Source organism: Tachyglossus aculeatus, chromosome 3 (assembly GCF_015852505.1).
Source record: "Tachyglossus aculeatus isolate mTacAcu1 chromosome 3, mTacAcu1.pri, whole genome shotgun sequence".
NCBI classification, from domain to species: domain Eukaryota; kingdom Metazoa; phylum Chordata; class Mammalia; order Monotremata; family Tachyglossidae; genus Tachyglossus; species Tachyglossus aculeatus.
In genome coordinates this window covers 105,622,326-105,645,096 of record NC_052068.1, presented here as the reverse complement: position 1 = coordinate 105,645,096, position 22,771 = coordinate 105,622,326, and the positions used below count along the sequence as shown (strand labels likewise).

The 22,771-nt window shown below is 43.8% G+C and overlaps 1 protein-coding gene and 1 pseudogene across 1 annotated transcript; both read left to right on the top strand.

Annotated features, from left to right (window-relative positions):
- Positions 1 to 5,312: 5,312 nt before the first annotated feature.
- Positions 5,313 to 6,206, top strand: LOC119925844 (olfactory receptor 4P4-like; the record flags this gene model as incomplete). Its single annotated transcript, XM_038744323.1, has 1 exon — positions 5,313 to 6,206. A coding segment is annotated over exon 1 (894 nt), but the record flags the coding sequence as incomplete, so codon positions are not given.
- An 8,180-nt stretch (positions 6,207 to 14,386) lies between these two features.
- On the top strand, positions 14,387 to 17,523 carry LOC119925358 (annotated as a pseudogene).
- Positions 17,524 to 22,771: the final 5,248 nt, after the last annotated feature.

Below are 22,771 nucleotides of genomic sequence, written 5' to 3'. Positions count from 1 at the left end.
AGAGGAACAGAGAGATGAAACCAGCCATGAGAAAGATGTGATGTTAGAAGCCACATTTGGAGGGAAAATCGGGCAGATGTAATTGATATCCACTTATCCTTCACCTCTTATTGCCCTGCTCTACCTACCCAGCTCTTCTCTGTACAATAGACCTAGTTTTTTCATAGGTACAGTGGAAACCTGAATTCTAACTGTTTATCAGACTATAAACTGCCCTTCACCCATCTTAATGTCTATACAGCCATCCATTTTCCCATGTCATTTAGAATAAGATATTTTCAGGAAAGGAAAAATTCCTGCTCAATGAGATGGAAAGTTAATTATGGTCTTCAGTTGATGTTGAAATTAACTGTGAGTTTCTAGGGAGAGGCAGTTACGTCTTTGATGTGTGCTGTGTAATGATGGCAGATGTGGGTTTTAGCAGATATAGTTTCTATTAAATGCTTATGTACAAAGCAGGGTTCTCAGTGGGTTCTACTCATACAACTGCCTCACTTCCTCCTTACCTGTAGGTGAGGCACAAAGTGGGTTTGAAAGCTCTTTTCAAACATGGGGGAATAGCATTTTGATTTTAAATGGGAAATAGTCTTGCTTAGTGGAAAGAGAAGGAGTCTAGGAGTCAGAGGACTTGAGTTCTGATCCTGCTCTGCCATTTGCCTACTGTGTGACCTTGGGTAAGTCACGTCTCTTCTTTCTGTGTGCCTTAACTACCTCACCTGTAAAATGGGAATTGAAATTCTGAGTCCCATGTGGGACCTAGACTGTGTCCAAGATGGTTATCTTGTGTATACCCCAACACTTGGTACAGTGCTTGGCACACAATAGGCACTTAAATAGCATTAAAAAATCATATTCACATCACTCGATCTATTGGTGTATAACTTTTGCTAAGGGAATAGTTTATCAGGTTGAGATCGTTTAAAGGAGTTGGGGAAGCCTAGAATTGCTTAATGAAGGGATTTATTTGAGATCATGTCTTTCATTTAAAGAAAAAGGGCAGTGCTCTAGGTGGTACCTTCTTCTGCAATTGAAATTGTGATGTGAGGCTATAGGACTTGAAAGAAAAAGAAACTAAGAATAGGGAGATGGCTGCTGATCAGTGGGAAAAAATGGTGAACCTTCTAGAATGGAAGAGAAGTAGCTTTCAGAACACTGGATACAATATTCATGGACTGAACAATTTGATGCAAAAGTCAGAGGAGCATTAAGGACCTATCCCCATGAGACTGTCCATATATCTCTGTTACAGTTTTATGTTATAATGTGAAGCTAATTTTCATTTGGCAGTTAAACGATCAGTAGGGTACTGCCTACAAGTTGATTTTTGGAAGCATGATGAGGGGTTCTAAGGTCAGAGGGTTTTTTTAATTAAAATGGCATTTGTTAAGTGTTTGTTATGTGCTAGGCACTGTACATAAGTACTGAGGTAGTTACAAGCTAATCTAGTTGGACACTGTCTGTGTTCCATACGGGGCTAATAGGCTTAATGCCCCTTTTACAGATGAGGTAGTTGAGGCACAGAGAAGTGGAGTGTCTTCACAAATGTCACAAAGCCGCAAGTGGCAGAGACAGGATTAAAACCTAGGTCCTTCTGAATCCCAGTTCATTCATTCATTCATTCATTCATTCAATTGTACTTAACGCTTACTATGGGCAGTGCACTGAATTAAACGTTGGGGAGAGTACAATGCAACAACTAACGGTCACATTCCCTGCCCACATTGAGTTTATAGTCAAGGGGATGGACACAGACATAAATATATAAATAACAGATATGTACCTAAGTGCTGAGGGGTTGTGAACAGAGTTGAACCAAAGGAGCAGGTCCGGGTGATGCAGAAGGGAGTGTGAGAAGAGGAAAGGGGGGCTTAGTCAGGGAAGGCCTCTTGGAGGAGATATGCCTTCAATAAGGCTTTGAAGAGGGGGAGAGTTATTGTCTGTTGGATTTGAGGAAGGAGGGCATTACAGGTCAGAGGCAGGACTTGGGGGAGGGGTGGACCGGAAGATAGATGAGGTCGAGGTACAGTGAAAAGGTTAGCATTAGAGGAGGGAAGTGTGCGGTCTGGGTTGTAATAGGAGAGTAGCGAGGTGAGGTAAGAGGGAGCAGGGCTCTGGATTCTAATCCCAGCTGCCACATGTCTTCTGTTTAACCTTGGCAAGTCACTTAACTTATCGTTCCTCAGTTACCTCATCTATAAAAAGATGATTACGACTTTGAGCACCATGTGGGACAGGGACTATGTCCAACCCAATTACATTGTATTAACCCCAGTGCTTACGTAGTACAGTGCTTAACAAATACCACAATTATTATTATTATTATTATGGACTGAAGGGACTGATCCAAAGTCATACAGAAGGTGCTGTCGGGCTGTAATTTGTGCCCCTCATTGAGTCTGAACCCAGAGGTGATGGGGGTCATTGGGGTTCCCAGAGTGGGGAAAACAGGGCAGTGTTCATGGGCCCGGTGAGTGCCTGCAGCCTCCTCCCCACTGCAGTCTGTCCTGGCTCTGGTAGCAGATGGGGCCGGAGGAGTAGGGCAGTGGATGGGAGACTCTCAAGTTATGGAAATTACTTAAGATGCGGCAGGCACATTAGGTACAGGAATTGTGTAAGGAATGCGAATCACAGAGGTATATAAATTACATGAAGTTCCTGAATTGCTATTAGCATAACTTACATAAGGCTCTGCATTACCTAGGCATTCCTGCTGATTGTTTAAATATCATTTTAACTGAAATTCTAACTCATTTCCCTGCTATTTTTTAAACCCGTATATGTGAATTGAGCAAAAGCTTAAAATTACATAAATTATGCAGACTGTGTAAATAACGTGTGCTACCTAGGGACGCACATGTAACATAAACTGATGAAAATCGACAGCAAAAATGATTTTTACTAGCTTCTCTTTAAAGACACTTTAGCTATATGATTGGTGCATTCTTTCATGTTTTCACAACAACATCACTTTGTAGCCTACTGGTAGGATGAAACAGTTGTCTGTTAAAGAATGTATAAACGTTTACCCCTTATGTGCACCATTAGGGTTATACATTTGCTTTCTGTAACTGGCTCATGTAACAATAGATCTATAGTAATCATTGAGTGCTGATTGTATTCAGAGCACAATCCTAAGACCTTGAGAGGATACAGTAGAGGTAAAAGACTTGATCCCTGACCTTAAAGATACTACAGCCTATTTGAGATGACTGTCATAGAATAATTTCCAATTATTCCAATTGGATGAAAAATAAAATGGAAAGATGGACAAATGAATCATTAAATTCTTAAATAATAGTGCACATTAATCTCTGTCTGCCTAAGGGGTAAGGATGGCTGTCAGTGCAAATGAACTGAATAAGTATTTGAGAGGGTATAATCTGATTAAATCTGTTTTACTCAAGCTTGGCTTCAACTTGATGAAGAAAAGTTCCTGCGTTTATTCCACCTCCACCTTTGATAAGGAAGACTTCAGGGACTTTGGGAGCTGGCAGAGTCCCTGGACCTGTTTTGCTTTATTAGCTGGGTCTTCTAGGCAAAGCTTTTCCCAAAGATAATTCTACACCAAGCAGTTTCTGGGTCAAGGGGGACAACTTTGCAGTTGTGTTTCCTTCCTTTTTTGTTCCCCCCTGAGCTCAGACATAGGTGCTTGAGGATGCATGGCTCAGACAGCCCCAAGGAAATAAATTTGACTCTCGGGAAACCGGAGATAATTCAAGATTCAGAAACTCCAGTTTCTCAGAAACTGTCTCCATCCATTGTAAAGGCTGGACTTCCACTGAAGTCTGAGTTTTGTCCTGATGCAGCTCTGAAAAAACTTTTGGTTCATATGCCTGGAATTAAGATCGAAGCACACAGAAATGCATCATTGCATGAAGATTAACAAACCGGTAAGTTTATTTGTTCTCTTTTATAACATGAGAGTTTTCTCTTAATCTCTCAGTTCTCATCTTTTGGTTCCTGAACTTTTCCTCTGCAGGTTCCTTATCATTTTAGTATAAAATGGAAGCCAGATTGCTATGGCCTAGGTTCAGATTGGATGACTGTCTTTGGAAAGTTGAGCATGGATTGTAAATTTTGGTCTTCATTTAAATCACAAGCTTATTTCTGAACTATCATGAGACAGATAAAATTCATTGTTTAACCAGCCGTTTCTCTTTAGGAAGATCTCAAAGATGGTTTAAAAATAACTCAATAAACACTTTCATGTGATTTCTTGCTTCTAGTCAGGTGGTCCTTAAAGGAATCCAGTGAATCATGGGATTTATTAGAGACAGAAAATCAGATTGTTGGAATTTTGAAACCTTCTCATGTGGCAGATATGATCTCTAGCAGAATATGTTTGTTGTTGGTCACCATGGCCCAGTGGGACGATCATGGGACTGCTAGTGGGAGACATGGATTTTAGTCCCAGATCTATCCCTGGACTGCTGGACTGCTGGGTGACCTTGATCCACTCAATCTCTTAATAACGGTATTGATAATAATCAGGAAGTGAATGTGTCTACCAATTCAGTGATATTGCACTCTCCTAAGAACTTAGTACAGTGCTTTGCAAACATTAGGCACTCAATAAATATGATTGATTGCTTGATATATAATGACATTTGTTAGGCACTTTGTGTTATATACAAGAATACAATGCAGGATAATTATTATCACTATTATTTTCATAGTGGTATTTGTTAAGGCCACACAATATGCAAAGCACTGCACTTAGCGCTGTGGTAATACAAGATAATCATTCCAGGAATAGTCCCTGTACCATCTGGGGCTCTCAGGTTAAGTAGAAGGGAGGAAGGATTTAATACCCATTTTAGAGTTGAGGAACTTGAGATACAGAGATGTTAATTTGGACAAGGTCACACAACAGGGAGGTGGAAGAGCTGGAATTAGAATCCGAATCTTGTGACTCCCAGGATCTCGTTCTTTCCAGGCTACATCTGTTGTAATACAGTTTTCTCAGCTGTAAAATGGGGATAGGATTCCCACTCTCCCTACTTCTTAGATTGTGAGCTGTATATGGGCGAAGAACTGTTTACTTATCTGATTAACCTGCATTCTGGTACTTAGCCCAATGTCTGGCACACGGTAAGTGCTTAATAAAAAAAATATCATTTCACTAGAAATGAAAGGGTTGCATATTAGGCAAAGATATAAAATTTCTCTTTAAGTGTTCTAATATATATCAACACACAATTGTAAGTCATATTCAATTATAAGTAGAATGAACTGGTCACTGAAATTTTCCAAATGTTATTTACGATGTTTTATTTTGCAATCATTTCAGGTAAATATTCCTCATTCCCGGGATGGAAAATAGGAATGTCACAGAATTTGTTCTTTTAGGTCTGTCCAGTGACAAAAATTTGCAGATATTTTGCTTTGGGCTGTTCCTCTCCTGTTACATTACAATCCTCTTAGGGAATTTCCTCATCCTCATCACCGTCAGATGCAGTTCCCTCAACAAGAAGCCCATGTACTTTTTCCTCTGTCACCTGTCCCTCATGGACCTCTGCTACACTTCCACAGTGACTCCCAAACTGGTCAGAGATTTGCTGTCTAAGAAGAAAACCATCTCTTTCGGCCACTGCATGATACAACTCTTCACTGTGCACTTATTTGGTGGGGTTGAGATCTTCATTCTTGTGGGGATGGCCTATGATCGCTATGTTGCCATCTGCAAACCCTTACACTATATGGTCATCATGAACAGGCAGCGGTGTGCTACAGTGGTTGCAGTGTGCTGCGGAGGAGCATTTCTCCATTCCATGGTCCAGTGTCTCCTTGTCATTTTTTTGCCCTTCTGTGGCCCTAATAAGATTGATCACTATTTCTGCGATGTTTACCCTCTCCTGGAATTGGCTTGCTCAGATACTGCCGTGACTGGATTTTTAGTCCTTGCCAATACAGGGACAATTGTGTTACTTACTTTTGCAGTCTTGGTCTTCTCTTACATCACCATTTTAGCCAGTCTGAGGACCCGCTCTTTGGAAGGACGTCGCAAAGCCCTCTCCACCTGTGCATCCCACATCACCGTGGTGGCATTGTTTTTCTTGCCCTCCCTCTTCATTTACCTCAGGCCAGTCCAGATCTTCCCCGAGGATAAGGTGTTTGCTCTGTTTTGCACCATCATTGCCCCCATGTTCAACCCCCTCATCTACACTCTGAGGAACAGAGAGATGAAAACAGCCATGAGAAAGGTGTGGTGTTGGAAGCCGTGTTTGGAGGGAAAATCAGGCAGGTGAAATGCATGTCCACATCTCCTTTCCTCCCCTCCTGCATTTGGCTTATTCTATCCACCCAACTCTTCTCTGTACAATCAACACAGGTTTTCTCCCACGCTCAGGAGAAATGAGAATTCTTACAGTTTATCGGACTGTAAACATGCCTTCCTCCACCTTAATATTTAATGGCCGATATTTAATACAGCCTGGAAGACGTGAAATGTCTTCCCTCCTTACATCTGCCAAACTAGCTATCTTCCCCTCTTCAAACCCCTATTGTGAACTCACTTCCTCCGTGAGGCCTTCCCAGACTGAGCCTCCCTTTTCCTCTGCTCCTCCTCCTCTCCCCATCACCCTTATTCCCACCCTCTGCTCTACCCCGTTTCCTGCCCCACAGCACTTGTATATATTTGTACATATTTATTACTCCTGAAGGTAGGAGGAGATGCGAGCCTGGAGGGAGAGAGAGCAGGGGCAGAAATGTAGATTTGTGTGTCATCAGCGTAGAAACATAAATAACCTTAAAAAAGTCATATTCACTTTGCTCAGTACATGGTGTATAACTTTTGCTAAGGGAATAATTCACCAGGCTGAGGTAGTTTAAAGGTGTTGGGGAGGGCTGGAGGAGGTGAGCTCTCAATAGGGCTTTGAAGGGAAGAAGAGAGCTAGAGGATGAGTGGTGGTCGTGAGCCCTGTATGGGAGAAGGACTGGTTTCTATCTGATTAGCCTGTCTTACGGTTCTTAACACAATGCCTGGCACATGGTGAGTGCAAAATAAATTTTAAATTTTTTTTATCATATCACTAGAAATGAAAGGAATGTATATTCAGCAAAGATATTAAATTTCTCTTGCAGTGTTTTCACACATGCTGGAACAATATTGCAAGTTGTATTCGATTATATGTGCAATGAACTGCAATTTTCTAAATGTTATTTACAGTGTTTCATTTTTCAATCATTTCAGATAAATATTCCTTATTCCCAGGATGGAAAATAGGAACAATGTCACAGACTTTGTTCTCTTAGGACTGTTCAGGGACAGAAATTTACAGATATTCTCCTTTGGGCTGTTCCTCTCCTGTTATGTTGCGATCCTGCTAGGGAATCTCCCCATCCATATCACTGTCAGATGCAGTTCCCTTATCAAGCAGTCCATGTGCTTCTTTCTCTGCCATTTATCCCTCATGGATATCTGCTACACTTCCATGGTTATTCCCAAACTAGTCCGAGATTTACTTTCTGAGAAGAACAGCATCGCCTTTGGTGACTGCATGATGCAACTCTTTACCATGCAGTTACTTAATGGAGTTGAGGTCTTCATCCTTGTGGGGATGGCCTATGATCGCTACATTGCCATCTGCAAATCCTTGCAATATATGGTCATCATGAACAAGCAGTAGTGTGCCACAGAGGTTGAAGTACGCTGGGGAGGAGGATTTCTCCATTTCATCGTTCAGTAACTCCTTGTCATATATTTGCCCTTCTATGGTCCCAATAAGATTGATCACTATTTCATGGATGTTTACCCTCTCTTAGAACTGGTCTGCTCAGTCACTGATGTGACTGGATTTTTAGTCCTCGCCAATTCAGGGACAATTGTATTGATCTCATTTGTAGTTTTGGCCTTCTCTTATGTCACCATTTTAGCCAGTCTGAATATCCACTCTTTGGAAGCATGGCACAAAGCCCTCTTTACCTGAGATTCCCACATCACCATGCTGGCACTGCTTTTCTTGACTCTTGCATCTTCATTTACCTCCGGCCGGCCCAGACCTTCCCTGAGGATAAGGTGTTTGCTCTGATTTACACCATCACTGCCCCCAGGTTCAACTCCTTCATCTACACGCTGAGCAATAAAAATGGCCATGAGGAAGGTGTAGTGCTGTAAACTGCATTTAGAGAGAAAATCATGCAGGTGAAATGTATTCCTATGTCTCTCTCCACTCCTAGCTATCCTTGGAATCATTCACCTACTCATTTGGGTACATTCCAAATGCACTACAAACAATTGCACTGCAAATGCAAGTTCCTTTGTCCATAGGCTAGGAAGCAACATGATGCCTACCTGTGTTTCAGATGATAATTCCTTCTTTTTATGGCATATGCTAAGTGCTTACTATGGTTCAAACACTGTCCTAAGTGGTTGGATAGGTGCAAGTCAATGAGGTTGGCCACAATCTCTGTCCTGCATGGGGATCATTGTCTAAGTAGGAGGAATAACAGGAGAAATGAGGCCCAGAGAAGTTAAGTGATTTGGGCAAGGTCAAACAAATAGCAGGCAATTGGCAGAATTGGGATTAGAGCCCAAGGACTCTGACTCCCTGGCAAATGCTTTTTCCATTAAGCCATGATGCTTCTTCCTCCAACTCAGTGACTGTATTTTACACAGTTGTATATTCCCTCATTTAATGCGAAATTACACTGTCACTAAAAAGAAACGTTTCTGCTTAATGAGATGAAAAATCAGTTATGATGTTAAAATTAATTGTAAACTTCTAGGGAACAGAAATTATGTTTTGGTATGGGTTGTGTGGTGTCAGTAAATGTTAGTTTTCAGTGGGTCTTCTGTGGCATATGCATAAGTCACTCCCTGATGGTAGGTGAGGCACAGAAGGAGCTTCACTGACTCTTTTAGAACTTTAGGAGACTATTTAGGGTTTTGCATCACCAAATCTTCTGGTGCCAACCTATGCTGTTAAATTAACGGGGGGTTGGGGGGGGGCGGGGGCAGCTGGGGTTGGTTCATACAAAATATTTCACAAGCATTTTCACAAGCGTTTTAAGAAAGGGGGGAAGAATTTTAGGTGACAACCCCTTCATTTGAGGTGGTTTTGGGAGAATATGGCACTCTGAAAGACAAGGCAGAGAAGTTTGTTACCTAAGAACTCAGCCTTTATAGTATAAAGTGAGTGGAATCAGGATCTGATTTAGCTAGTATTATTAGTTGGACTAGGTTTAGGTTATTTTTAGGATTAGATTTCAGGTTAGGGGTAATGTTAGGGATAGGTCTGGGGCAAGGTTAGCATCCATACTCTCCTGCTATTCATTCTTTCAATTGTATTTATTGAGCACTTACTGTATACAGAGAACTTTACTAAGTGCTTGGGAGAGTACAATACAACAAAACTCCCTGCCCACAGAGAGTTTACAGTCCAGACGAGGAAGACAGATATTAATATAAATAAATAAATTACAGATATTTACATAAGTGCTGTGGGGCTGGGACAGGGGAAGGACAAAGGGAGGAAGTCAGGGTGATGCAAACAGAGTGGGAGAATAGGAAAGCTATGATCATGAATCCCATGTGGGACAGGTACTGTGTCCCACTTGATTATCTTATTTCTGCCACAGATCTTCATATGGAACTTAGCACATCGTTAGCACTTAACAAGTACCATAATGATTATACCAGATTTTGGCCTTTCTGCTTTTGAGGTTTGGTAATTCTAGTTTTTGAAATTTCAAGTTAGGGACCTGATTTTTAACCCTCAGGGTGTAAAATGTGTTGATTTGAGCTGAACAACATTTCAGGGAAAACAGGACAAAATCCAGCTCCAAACTGTGTAGGAATGTACAAGAGACCCAGAGGCACCCTGGGGTTGACTGCCAAGAGCTGGAGCTTGCTGGGATAACCAATAGGAGACTGTGAGAGATGGGGCCGGGAGGCTGCAGTCGAGCTCAGTTATCATAATTAGATAGCAGAATGAGAAATAATTGTTCTGGGTAATTGTAAATACCTAAATGGTAGAAGGTAACACAGTAAAAGATCTATCAGGAGGACAAAGTAGGAGACTAAGGCCAGAAGGAAAAGAGTGAAGAAAATGATCATTAAGTTGGTGGAGGAAGATAAAGAGAGGGATGAAGATAAAGAGAGGGTAGAGAAAGCAAAGAAGGGCAGGTGAGGACTTTTAATTTTTACTGTTACTATTTATTCTGGTTGTACATGAAATGTTGGGTCACAATGAAGGGAATTTCATATATTTGCAAAGTAGAGATTAACAAAGTCGTGTTGAAAAAATTGATTTTAAAATAATTTTTAAAAACTTGGCATTATTGCTACTGCATGTTAATTAACTACCCGCTGCGCTGTTATTTACCTTGCTGACCTCGCCATGAACGTCCAGTTCCCCTGCTGTCAACTGCCCTTCTCATTCCTCACCTTCCCCTTCCCCTCTCCCACCCAGCTCTTTTCCCCCCTTTCCCCCACCACCACCCCTCCCCTTCACCCCCTCCCCAGAATCCCTCTGTACCAGCGCCAACCCTCAACCCCTCCCTTTCAACCCCCTCCTTCCCCTCCTCCCCGCCCCCACCCCATCCCAATTCTCCTTTCTCATCGCAGCCCCTCTTCCCCCTCTCCCCGCCCAGGCCCACACCAACTCATTCTAATCCAAACCCTCCGCAGCCCTCGCACCCTTCTCCCTCCCTCACCTCCCTTCAGAGCTGCTGCCAAGTGTGGCCTTTGGAAGCCCCGCTCCATTATAGGTAAGCTCCCTTTCATCCTGGACCTGTGCCTTTCCAGCTCTCTCCTCCTCCTCCTCCTCCTTTTCGCCCTAACCGAAACATGGCTCACTACGGATGACACGGTCTCTTCTGCTGCTCCCTCCAGCAGAGGCCTCTTCTTCTCCCACCGCCCCCCACCTCCAGACTCACAGGAAAAGGAGCAGGTTTCGGCTTCCTTTTCGCTCCCCAGTGTCGCTTTCGCACTATCCCTCCTCCCCCTTCCCTTTCCTTCCCCTCCTTTGAAGCTCATGTTAATCGCCTCTACCCCCTCCTCCAGATTCTTGTAGCCGTCATCTACCGCCACACCACCGGCCCCACCTCCAACATTTTTTAACGATTTTGACCCCTTTCTCACCTTCCTTCTCTCCTTTTCCATGCCCACTCTGATCCTTGGAGACTTCAACATCCACATGGATGTCCCTGGTGACTCCTCTGCTGCCCCCTTCTATCTCTCCTTGACACTGCCAACTTCCTGCTCCACACAATCTCGCCCACTCACCAACTTGGTCACACCCTCCACCTCATCATCTCCAACCGCTGCACTACCTCCACCCTCACCAACTCCTGCCCATGGATCCATATTAACAAAGGAATTTATTTAGAAGTAAATTTACAAAGATCTGCTAGAAATTGCTGTTTCCTCCCAAATTTAATGAAAAGTCTAAAACAATAAAGTAACTCAGTGTTTTTAAGACTCAAATGGAGAAACTGAGGAAAAACTCTGACACATGGCTCAGATTGCAAATATTATGAAGATTAAAATAAATAGTTTATGCAATAAACTTCAAAAGAATAATTCTGTAAATTTGTGGGCAGGGAATGTGAGTGTTTATTGTTTCATTGTACTTCCCCAAGCCATTAGCGCAGTATTCTGCACAGAGTAAGTGCTCAATAAATATAAATGAATGAATGAATGAACTATATGCTCCATTAAATAGTAATCTCTTCCATCTGCCATCAATTTTCTTAGAAAGAAATTTGTGTGACATGATTTGATTGTCACTAAATTTTAATCCAAAAAATATAAAAACTTTAATAAAGTTAAATATTAGAATACCTTTTTATTACTACAACCACAGGAAGGACTCAAACAAAAGTCTCTAACCTGTTGAACCGTCAATAGTGCATAACTTTTGATCTTATCCACTCACCTCAATGAAGAGGAAATTAGGATTCCTCTACGAGTTTGGAGGTTTACTCCGCTGATCACTTAAGCCAAGAAGGTTAATTGGACTTTAGTGAGTGGTTCACTTGGTGTAGAGATAGTGTACCCCTTTAAGCAGAAGATCCATACTTCATTCCAAGCACAGTTAGCATATGTATAACATACTTCAAAAATCTTGAACTCCCATTTTGGTCAGTGCTGATGTTTGGTAAAGTTGCAAACTGATTTTACTTGTCAAAGTAGTGGCGATGCAAAGCACAGGAGCTTCAATTTTGAATGAAAAAATGTGACCTTTAGTAACTCCAAAAGATTTGCATTCACTTCCCCTGAAAGACTGAACCAAGGCGATGTGTGAAATGAGTTACTGGGCAACTTTTTCTATTAAAATCGCACTGCCTTTTACTAACTACTTTATAAAAGTCACAAAAAAATCTATGCATAGCATTCACGCTTTTTTCTTGTAGCTTTTAATTAGCATAGTGTCTTCAGTTTCAGTAGAATATGTAGAGCTATCCCATGCAAAGACAACAGTGTTGACGATGAGATTGAATTTGTGAATGCTGTCACACTGAGAACGAATTTCACCTTGTGCACCTGAAAATACAATAATTTCCTGGGGGAAATAGAAGTAGATTTCTAAGCTGGGAATGTGTAAATATGAGAGATCAAATTAAAAAAAATCTCTGTTCCTTAGGGATGTCTCCATGCCTCTGGCATTCCTTGAACATTTTAATGAAGTAATGTTTTTCCTGGTTTGGCAGGGCCATTTACTGCCATCTGTTCTTCTCTAGAACATCTTCCAAACTTCAAAATACACAATCCTTATTCTAGAGCAATAAATCAAGAATCCAGGGTGGTTACCGTTTGATTTCATCTGAGCCCAATAATACACTTCCTCCAGTTGTGTTTTGTCTATGTCTTCTAGAGGAGACAATCTTTTTGTTCTAAACTAATTAACTTGTAACTCATAGATGGCAGAGATCATGTCTACTTACTGTAGTCTATGCTCTCAAGTGCTTTGAACAGTGCTCTTCACAGAGTAAGTGCTGAATTAATTCCAGTGATAGCTTGATTCCCAGTAAGGCTTTTAGTACTTCATGGAAAGATTAACTCCCACTTCAGTGGGAGTTGAAGCAGTGATTGCCAAAATTAAGCTTAGCAGCCAGAAGTATGGAAATGTCTGGACATCTGAATGTTCGATGGATGAAGAGCTTCACCCAAGGATAACCACATTTTTCTGATGTAAGAAATGATTGTATTAGTTTTTACCAGAAAGCATATAGATAGGGAACAGATTGTTCTCTAATTTCAATTCCCATGCTGAAATTTTTTCAGACACTCCGAAGAGAATTTCATTTCTTTTATAAAGTTTTACCATGGAGTTTGCTGAATTCCCATCACCGTTGACGGCACTACCATCCTTCCCGTCTCACAAGCCCGCAACCGTGGTGTCATCCTCGACTCCGCTCTCTCGTTCACCCCCCACATCCAAGCCGTCACCAAATCCTGCCGGTCTCAACTCCACAACATTGCCTAGATCCGCCCTTTCCTCTCCATCCAAACCGCTACCCTGCTCGTTCAAGCTCTCATCCTATCCCATCTGGACTACTGTATCAGCCTCCTCTCCAATCTCCCATCCTCTTGTCTCTCTCCACTTCAATCCATACTTAATGCCGCTGCCCGGATTGTCTTTGTTCAGAAACGCTTTGGGCATGTTACTCCCCTCCTCAAAAATCTCCAGTGGCTACCAATCAACCTACGCATCAGGCATAAACTCCTCACCCTCGGCTTCAAGGCTCTCCATCACCTCACCCCTTCCTACCTCACCTCCCTTCTCTCCTTCTACAGCCCAGTCCGTACCCTCCGTTCCTCTGCCTCTAATCTACTCACCGTGCCTCGTTCTCGCCTGTCCCGCCGTCGACGCCCGGCCCACATCATCCCCCTGGCCTGGAATGCCCTCCCTCCCCACATGCGCCAAGCTAGCTCTCGTCCTCCCTTCAAGGCCCTACTGAGATCTCACCTCCTCCAGGAGGCCTTCCCAGACTGAGCCCCCTCTTTCCTCACCCCCTCCTTCCCCTCTCCATCCCCCTCGCCTTACCTCCTTCCCTTCCCCACAGCGCCTGTATATATGTATATATGTTTGTCCATATTTATTACTCTATTTTACTTGTACATATCTATTCTAATTATTTTATTTTGTTAATATGTTTGGTTTTGTTCTTTGTTTCCCCCTTCTAGACTGTGAGCCCACTGTTGGGCAGGGACCGTCTCTATATGTTGCCAACTTGTACTTCCCAAGGGCTTAGTACAGTGCTCTGCACACAGTAAGAGCTCAATAAATACAATTGATTGATTGATTGAATTCACATAGTACTAGTGGTCTCTGCTTGTAATAGGACAATTATAACTGTGGTATTTATTCAGTGTTTACTATGGACCAAGGCCTCTTCTAAGAGTTGGAGTAGAACAGATATTTAATCCCCTTGTTTATAGATGAGGAAACTGAAACAAGGAGAAGCTAAGGTACTTGTCAGGGGTCTCAAAGAGGGAAAGGGTAGATTTGGGATTAGAACCCTGGTGTCCTAACTCTCAGGCCCTTGCTCTCACTTCTAGACCATGTTACCTCTGAAGACAAATAACTCTTTAAACGAACCCTCCAGGGTACCGTTTTCTGACCAATCAATACTCCAAATCTTCGTCACCATTTAACCACCTTTTGCACCTACGTGCCAATTTATTATTTAGTTACTAATTTAGGGCAACTGTCATGTCTTATGGCACATATGAAAAAAACCCTTGCTTTTGCTATTGCAAATCATTGTTTAATATTTCTACAATTTTCTTAGAGGCCGAAAGTTTTATGTTTTCACTGAAGAGAGTTTACTTTTTGACTAGTATTCAATTATACTAGGTTATTCTGAAATGAGATTTTGGTAGCTATGGAGCAAATAAGTTTAGTGAATGAAGGAATACATCTATTACTGGGCATTTAGTAAATGTTTTTTATGAAGCTGGAAGTTAATTTGGTAAAAAGTTTTAGCTGAACTCAACTTTCAGAAATGACTTTATAGAGGAGGTTGGAATTTAAAGATGCTTAAGAAAGGGAGTGAGAGAACAAAATCCATGGCACTGATCTCAGACCAGCTTGCCGGGCTCTGAAATGACATCCGGTGTTCACAGATAGAGGCTGTCAGGGAGGGTAATTTAGAGTCTCAATGTGGCCTAGAAGCAAGAGCACGGGCCGAGGAGCTGGAGGTCCTGGTTTATAATCCTGGATTGCATGTTGGGTGACCTTTGGGAAGCCAATGAACCACTCTGTGCCTCACTTCACACTTTAAAATAGGAGTTCAACTCCTGATCTCCCTTCTACTGTCAACTACCCACTTCTACTTGAAACATTATCCTATCTCAGCTTCACTAACACTGTCCTCTTCTGGTTCTCCTGGGAGGGACAGGGACTGTATTCAACCTAATTTTGTTGTATGTTCCCAAACATTTTATATGGTACTTGGCACATAGTAGTTAACAATTATTATTATCTTTATTAGTACTACTAGTTATGGTAGTAGCCCACTGTTGGGTACGGACTGTCTCTATGTGTTGCCAACTTGTACTTCCGAAGCGCTTAGTACAGTGCTATGCACAAAGTAAGTGCTCAATAAATACGATTGATTGATTGATTGATTGATTGATGAATCTGCATGATTTCTCTCGTGTCCCAGAAGCCACTGTACTTTTTCCCTGTTGAGGTTTGCAGCCCCAAAACAGGAAGGGATTGGGCAAGAGCCAGAGGCCACCTGAAGCACTGGTTCTTCTTCTTGACTGACAGGTGAAATCCAGCAATAATCTTTCTGTCATCCTTTGAAATTGCTTCAGTCGACGATTTTTTCATTTTTCATTTTTTCATGACATATTTATTCATTCATTCATTCTTTCATTCAATTGTATTTATTGAGCACTTACTGTGTGCAGAGCACTGTACTAAGTGCTTGGGAAGTACAAGTCGGCAAAATATAGAGACGGCCCCTACCCAACAACGGGCTCACAGTCTACAAGGGGGAGACAGACAATAAAACAAAACAAGTAGACAGGTGTCTAAACCGTCAGAATAAATATAATTATATCTATACATCATTGCTTCAGCGCTGGAAAATTAACTAGGGAACCTGAAGAAAGGGACTGCTGGGTTATGTTAGGTCTACCTTTGCTTACACAGTCAAAAGGAGGCTAATAGCCTAGTTCTCACCCAGGCAACAAGGCAGATAAAAGCCATACTCCAAATAGCCTGTCCTCCCGTAAAATCCCTTAACCTAATGCAATTAATTCCATCTCCTTTCATATGCTTTTTATTGCAATTCCTGTTATTTACGTCTATGGACTTGTATCTGTGACTTTTGGATATTTCATAAAAACCCCACCCCAATCCCGTAACACTTATGTACATATCTTTAAATTTTGTATTATAAATTATTTACTCATATTGATATCTGTCTCTCCTTCTAGACTGTAAGCTTATTGTGGACAGGGAATGTGTCCACTGATTCTGTTGTACTCTCCCAGGTGTTTAGTACAGTGCTCTGCAAATGATAAGCACTCCATAAATCTCATTGATTGGTTGATTGCGTTTGCTCTTCTATTCAGGATCAGTTCATGATGCTTTGTCCTGATTTGCATTCTTTGACATTGCTATTTCTGCAGATGAAACTCACAGGGCAAAATCACACCACCGTGATAGAGTTTGTTCTGATGGGACTCGCCAACCCTCCCAAACTTCAGAGTTTTCTTTTTGCAACATTCTTAGTCATTTACATGATGATCCTGGGAAATAGTTTAATTATTTTAATAACCAAAATCGATCGGTCTCTCCACACCCTTATGTATTGTTTTCCTTAGGAATTTGTCCGTCTTAGAAGGGGGTTACACTTCCGTGACTCTCCCCAGAATGATGATGAACCTTTGGACACAAAGTAGAACGACTCCTTTCTCAGCCTCTGCTACCCAGATGTATTTCTTTCTTATGACTGGTGCCACAGAGTGCTTCCTCCTGGCTGTGATATACTACAATCGTTACGTGGCCATCTGTAACCCCTAGAGTATCCAATCATCATAGCTGACAAGACATGTTCCCAGAGAGCAACTGGTTCCTGGATCGGTGGCATTCCAGTCCAGATAGGGCAGATGTAACAGATATTCTCTCTGCCCTTCTGTGATTCCCACAAGCTGAACCATTTTTCTGTGATATCCCACCAATACTTCAACTGGTCTGTGGGGACACACCTATGAATGAACACTCAGTCTATGCTGTAGCTCTGCTATTTGCGACAGCCTCATTTCTCTTGATATTCGTGTCCTACGTCAAAATCGTTTCCACCATCCTGAAGTTACCTTCAGCCACGGGGAAGTACAAAGCTGTCTCCACCTGCTGTTCCCACCTTATAGTTGTCACCTCGTGCTTTGGATCTGCTATCATCACATATCTAAAGCCAAAGTCAAGCCACTCAGCGGATGTGGATAAATTTCTTTCCCTGTTCTATGCCACTGTAACACCAATGTTTAACCCCATGATATATAGTCTGAGTAACAAGGAGGTGACTGTTGCCCTGAAAAAGTTTCTGTCGCAGTTATTCTAAAGTCACATGAACTAGGAAGTTGTTTTCCTACTGGGTCATCATGCATGGATTCCAAGAAACTCTGTTCCTGGCCCCTAGGAAGCAACCCTCTGGTTACTTCAATCACCGAGAGAGAATACAGGTATGTCTTCAATACTCACCCTTTTCCATCTAGGGTGACATTGTGTCAAAATATGGAATTTTTTGTCTATTTCACATGCAAAAGGCGTCAGACATCCAGTATGTGGGAACTTGCTTTTACCTTTATTCATTCATTCATTCAATCGTATTTATTGAGCGCTTACTGTATGCAGAGGACTGTACTAAGCGCTTAGGAAGTACAAGTTGGAAACATATAGAGATGGTCCCTGCCCAACAACGGGTTTACAGTCTAGACGGGGGAGACAGACAACAAAACAAAACATGTGGACAGGTATAAAGTCACCTGAATAAAGAAAAATAAAGCTATATACACATCATTAACAAAATAAATAGAATAGTAAATATGTACAAGTAAAATAAATAGAGTAATAAATCTGTAGAAACACATATACAGGTGCTGTGGGGAGGGGAAGGAGGTAGGGCAGTGGGGATGGGGAAGAGAAGAGGAAAAAGGGAGCTCAGTCTGGGAAGGACTCCTGGAGGAGGTGAGCTCTCAGTAGGGCTTTGAAGAGAGGAAGAGAGCTAGCTTGGCGGATGTCCGGAGGGAGGGCATTCCAGGCCAGGGGGAGGACGTGGGCCAGAGTTCGATGGCGGGACAGGTGAGAAAGAGGTACAGTGAGGAGGTTAGTGGCAGAGGAGCGGAAGGTGCCGGCTGGGTTGTAGAAGGAGCGAAGGGAGGTGAGGTAGGAGAGGGCGAGGTGATGGAGAGATTTGAAGCCGAGAGTGAGGAGTTTTAGCTTGATGTGTAGGTTGACTGGCAGCCACTGGAGATTTTTGAGGAGGGGAATAACATGCCCAGAGCGTTTCTTCACAAAGATGAACCGGGTAGAAGCGTGAACTATATACTGAAGTGGGGAGAGACAGGAGGATGGGAGATCAGAGAGGAGGTTGAGGCAGTAATCCAGTCGGGATAGGATGAGACACTGAACCATCAAGGTAGCAGTTTGGATGGAGAGGAAAGGGTGGATCTTGGCGATGCTGTGGAGGTGAGACCGGCAGGTTTTGGTGACGTATTGAATGTGAGGGGTGAACGAGAGAGCAGAGTCAAGGATGACACCAAGGTTGCGAGCCTGTGAGAGGGGAAGAATGGTAGTGTTGTCTGCAGTGACAGAAAAGTCAGGGAGAGGGCAGGGTTTGGGATGGAAGATAAGGAGTTCAGTCTTGGACATGTTGAGTTTCAGATGGCGGGCAGATAACCATATGGAGATGTCCTGAAGGCAGGAGGAGACACGAGCCTGAAGGGAGGGAGAGTGAGGAGGGGCAGAGATGTAGATTTGGGTGTCATCAGCCTAGAGATGATAGTTGAAGCCGTGGGAGCGAATGAGTTTACCAAGGGAGCGGGTGTAGATAGAGAACAGAAGGGGACCAAGAACTGACCCTTGAAGAACCCCTACCATGAGAGGATGGGAGGGGGAGGAGGAGCCCGCAAAGGAGAGCAAGAATGAACGGCCGGAGAGATAAGAGGAGAAGCAGGAGAGGACAGAGTCTGTGAAGCCAAGGTTGGATAACGTGTTGAGGAGAAGGGGGTGGTCCACAGTGTTGAAGGCAGCTCAGAGGTCGGGAAGGATTCGGATAGAGTAGGAGCCGTTGGAATTGTCAAGAAGGAGGTCATTGGTGACCTTTGAAAGGGTAGTTTCGGTGGAGTGTAGGGAATGGAAGCCTGATTGGAGGGGGTCGACGAGAGAGTTGGCGTTGAGAAATTCAAGGCAGTGGGTGTAGATGACTCGTTCAGGGACTTTGGGAAGGAATAGTAGGAGGGAGATAAGCGACAACTAGAAAGGTAGGTGGGGTCAGGAAAGGGGTTTTTTTAGAATGGGGGAGACGTGGGCATGTTGGAAGACAGAGGGAATGATGAAACCAGTTGAGAGTGAGTTGTTGAAGATGGAATTAAGGAGGGGAGGAGGAGCGGGGAGAGAGATTTCATAAGATGAGAGGGAATGGGGTCGGAAGCACAGGTGGCCGGAGTAGTACTTAAGAGGAGGGAAGAGATCCCATTTGAGGATACTGCTGGGAAGGGTGGGAGAGTTGTGGAGAGGGTTGAGAGCCCGGGGATTGGAGAAGGGGGAGGAATGACTTTGGGGAGCTCAGACATAATGGAGTTAATTTTACTAATGAAGTAGGAGGCCACGTCGTTGGGGGTGAGAGAAGGAGGAGGGGGAGGAACCGGGGGGCTGAGAAGGGAGTTAAATGTACGGAGGAGCTGACAGGGAAAATGGGCATGGGTGTCAATAAGGGAGGAAAAATAGTTTTGTCTGGCAGAGGAGAGTGCAGAGTTGAGGCAGGAAAAGATAAACTTGAAATGAACGAGGTTGGCATGGTGTTTAGACTTTCGCCTGCAGCGTTCAGCAGCTCGAGCATAAGAGCGAAGGAGGTGGACAGTGGCAGTGATCCAAGGCTGAGGGCTAGTGGTACGAAAGTGGCGAAGGGAAAGGGGAGCGAGCGAGTTGAGTTGAGTAGAGAGCCTAGAGCTGAGAGCAGTAATCTGGTCATCCAGATTGGGTAGAGAGGAAAGGGAGGCGAGGTGTGGTGTGAGGCACTCGAAAGATGGATGGGGTCGAGAAAGCGGAGATCTCTGTAAGGCAGTAACACAGATTTACAGGGGAGAGGAGTATGAGTGAAGAGGCAGGTGAGAACGTTGTGATCAGAGAGAGGGATTTCAGAGTTGGTGAGGGTGGAGATAGTGCAGCGGTAGGAGATGATGAGGTCAAGGGTGTGACCAAGTTGGTGAGTGGGCGAGGTGTGGTGGAGCAGGAGGTTGACAGCATCAAGGAGAGATAGAAGGTGTGTGGCAGAGGAGTCAACAGGGACATCCATGTGGATGTTAAAGTCTCCGAGGATCAGAGTGGGCATGGAAAAGGAGAGAAGGAAGGGGAGTAAGGGGTCAAAATCGTTAAAGAAATTGGAGGTGGGGCCGGGGAGAGGGGCGCTGTAGATGACGGCTAGAAGAATCTGTGTTGCCGTCTGCCTCCACGCGTCTGGCGCAGCGGAGAGACAGGCACACGCAATGGAATTACACAGGCCAGGCGAGTCTCAAGGTGGACAAGGAGACTGTTTATTCAGCACACTGTGGAGGATTTTATACAGTGAGGAGCCTCAAGGGAGTTAGGTGACAGGCGGATGACTGCAAGCTTATCAGCAAGGCTGAGCTTATCAGCAAGGCTGAGCTCATGCTTAGATCGGCACGTTCCTAAGGCAATTCTCAGAACAGCGCCAAGTTATTTATCTAGCAGCCTGACTTCCTTCATTGTTCCTTGTAGGTCTTCCTGTGAGCACGGAAGGCCGGGAGGGGCCTGGCTTTCTACCTAGGCCCAGATGTTAGGTCTGCCACAAGTCCCCCTTTTTGTTTTTGAAACAATTGCAAAGCATGGAGTTGAGTAAGAAGCGGGCGAAAGAAGACAGATAGCCATCGGGCAAGGCAGGGCAGGCAAAACAGGGCCAAGATCAACAAAATAATATATGGCAGACTATGAAGCAGCATTGAGAGCCAATTAAAAGGATTTAAACGCCTCAAGGTCAGAAATGATCGGTGAAGCAATATCGGCATGAATGGCCAAGGGAGGGGTATTTTGCATAGCATCAGAGAGTAAGGCAAGGTGTGACAAATCAAGGGAGACATTCGAAGAATGCCAGGCTCCTTGGAGCCGATTGCGGATCGCGGACCACGAAAACCCGGGAAATGTGGCATTATAATAATATGGGGTCACACAGATATGAGGGTAATGATAATCACAACGTTGAAAAGAAAGTTGAGTGCAAGTAGCAAGGAGGGAGACATTGACAAGCGCCTCTTCTCCTGGTGCTTCCCATGGGATCACATCTCCCCCTACAAGGTCAGAAGCATTAGTGAGAATATTTTCCACCGGATCTTGCCACGTAACTGGTCGCACCCACGGAGGGTACGGAACAAAGGTCCAGTAGTCCTCAGTAATCACAACAGTGGAGGAGGCGAGAATCAGGAAAGCGATCATCATTTTTAGGAACTTTGCTGCTGATCCTCCAGAGGAAGGGTCACGGAGTCTGTATCCTGGTTCTCTGTCAGCTCCTGAAGTATGCAGGGTGAGTGAGGGCGTGCTGTAGAAAGGACGCGACGTATGTTCTTTGTGGGTATCCAGATCGGGCGGCCCTCAATTTCTGGAAAGACACAAGCATACCCTTGGCCCCACGTTAATAAGGGATCTGGCCCTCGCCACTGTCGCGTGAGGGGGTCCTTCCATTTTACTCTTTCGGGGTGTTCTTTAGTGTCCCTACCACCCCGTTTTTCAGCGGGGGTGAGACCTTTCTCATCCATAGTTAAAAAATTAAGGGTATATATGGCAGATTATAATTGTCTATGGGGAGAGGTCAGTTCATCTCCCCCTCTTTGTTTTTCCAAAAAAGCTTTGAGACAACGATGACGGTTTTCGACAATGGCTTGACCTTTGGGATTGTATGAAATACCCGTAACATGGTGGATAGCAAAAATATTACAGAAAGACCGGAACGCTTTAGAAGTGTATGCGGGGCCGTTGTCGGTTTTCAATATCTGTGGAATTCCCATAAAGGCAAAAGCAAGAAATAAATGATCCATAAAATGTTTGGTTGATTCACCAGTGTGAGCCGACGCAAAAGTAAATACTGTACAGGTGTCAACTGTAACATGAATAAAAGCCAATCTGCCAAAAGGAGGGTAATGCGTGACGTCCATTTGCCACAGCTTTCTTGGCGTAAGACCACGGGGATTCGTGGCTTCAGAGGCCGCAGGTAATGTAGTAACACAGGAGGTACAAGCTTTCACAATAGCCCGCGCGCTTTCCCGAGAAATGCCAAATTGACGGCGCAACATTCCCGCCCCTTAGTGGAAGCGCCGGTGGGCTCGCGAGGCTGCGGCTGTAGCGTCCTAAGGGAGAAGAGCCGGAGCCAACAGTGGTGCAAGAAAAATAATCGCTCTTGGTGCACCAGCAATTTCCCTAGTAAGTAGGTCCGCACAAGCATTACCTTCAACCAATGGTCCGGGGAGGGACGAATGCGCCCTAATATGAGAAATATAAAAACGATGAGAACGAACGCGAATGGTTGTTTGAAGTTCCTGGAACAAAGGAAAAATGGCTGCCTCGGAAAACCGGAGCGC